The sequence below is a fragment of the Trichechus manatus genome, unplaced genomic scaffold (assembly GCF_000243295.1).
Source record: "Trichechus manatus latirostris isolate Lorelei unplaced genomic scaffold, TriManLat1.0 scaffold00069, whole genome shotgun sequence".
In the NCBI taxonomy this organism is placed as follows: Eukaryota; Metazoa; Chordata; class Mammalia; order Sirenia; family Trichechidae; genus Trichechus; species Trichechus manatus.
In genome coordinates, this window is record NW_004444005.1 from 153,462 (window position 1) to 154,385 (window position 924).

Below are 924 nucleotides of genomic sequence, written 5' to 3' on the forward strand. Positions count from 1 at the left end.
ATGGCGACCCCATGTGTGTCAGGGAGAACCTCACTCCATAGGATTTTCAAGTCTGTAACTTTTTGGAAGGAGATTGCCAGGCCTTTTTTCTGAGGCATCTCTGGATAGGTTCAAACTGCCAACCTTTCAGTTAGTAATCAAATACTTAACCATTTGTACCACCAAGGGACACCATAGGCCTCAATATGTTTAAATAAAAACTATAAATTTCTACAAATTTTTTTTTTCTATATGATGTTCTAGCTAAAACTTTTGTCTGTAAATATGGAACATGCCAAAGTTGGAGAGAATGTTGAATGGTATTGAATAAGAATGGTTCCGTGACTAAGATAATCTGTTTTAAAGGGACTTGCCACATTGACAACAGCAGTGAAGCTGACGTAGAAGCTGCCACGGATCCATTTTTTTGTCCCTTTTTGGGATCCTCAGGACCCGTGTACTTGAAGGGGAATGTGTATGGTTCAGATCCCTTTGAAGCCTATCACACAGGTATGTGGTGTTCTCACGTGAGTACTGTTCTGTTTCCTCAAGGAGCTTCTAGAAGTGCTGATTTTTCTCCCTCTGGTGTTCTCCCAAAATTAAAAAGGTTGCAGTCCTGACCCAAGAACAGCTTTAATGGACCACTATGACCCGAGTCCCATAAAGAAAAAGGAGTGCTACCCATGTCCTTATCCTACAGAAGAAACCTGCGATCATAGTGTCAGTAATGTGGGATTACCTTCACATGTGAGGAAGCTGATTAACTCTACTTACTCTCAAAATGAAGGACCTGGAATGAAAAACTTGTGTCTAAACAAGTCCTCTTTATTAGAGTTTAGTACAAATCCAGAAGCAGCATCAGTTACTTTGAGTAACTCTTTCCTGGGTAAGTTTATTAAATTATTAGATACTTTTACTAAAGACCCATTCATACTCCAGGTTGCA

At 39.7% G+C, this 924-nt stretch overlaps 1 protein-coding gene across 1 annotated transcript in view; it reads left to right on the forward strand.

Moving 5' to 3' along the window:
* Positions 1-924, forward strand: part of LRIG3 (leucine rich repeats and immunoglobulin like domains 3) — a 64,263-nt gene that overhangs the window by 58,581 nt on the left and 4,758 nt on the right. Inside the window, exons 18-19 of the mRNA XM_004380035.1 lie at positions 346-489; positions 587-865. Coding sequence (XP_004380092.1) covers positions 346-489; positions 587-865 — 423 coding nt within the window. The remainder of the gene's footprint in view (positions 1-345; positions 490-586; positions 866-924) is intronic.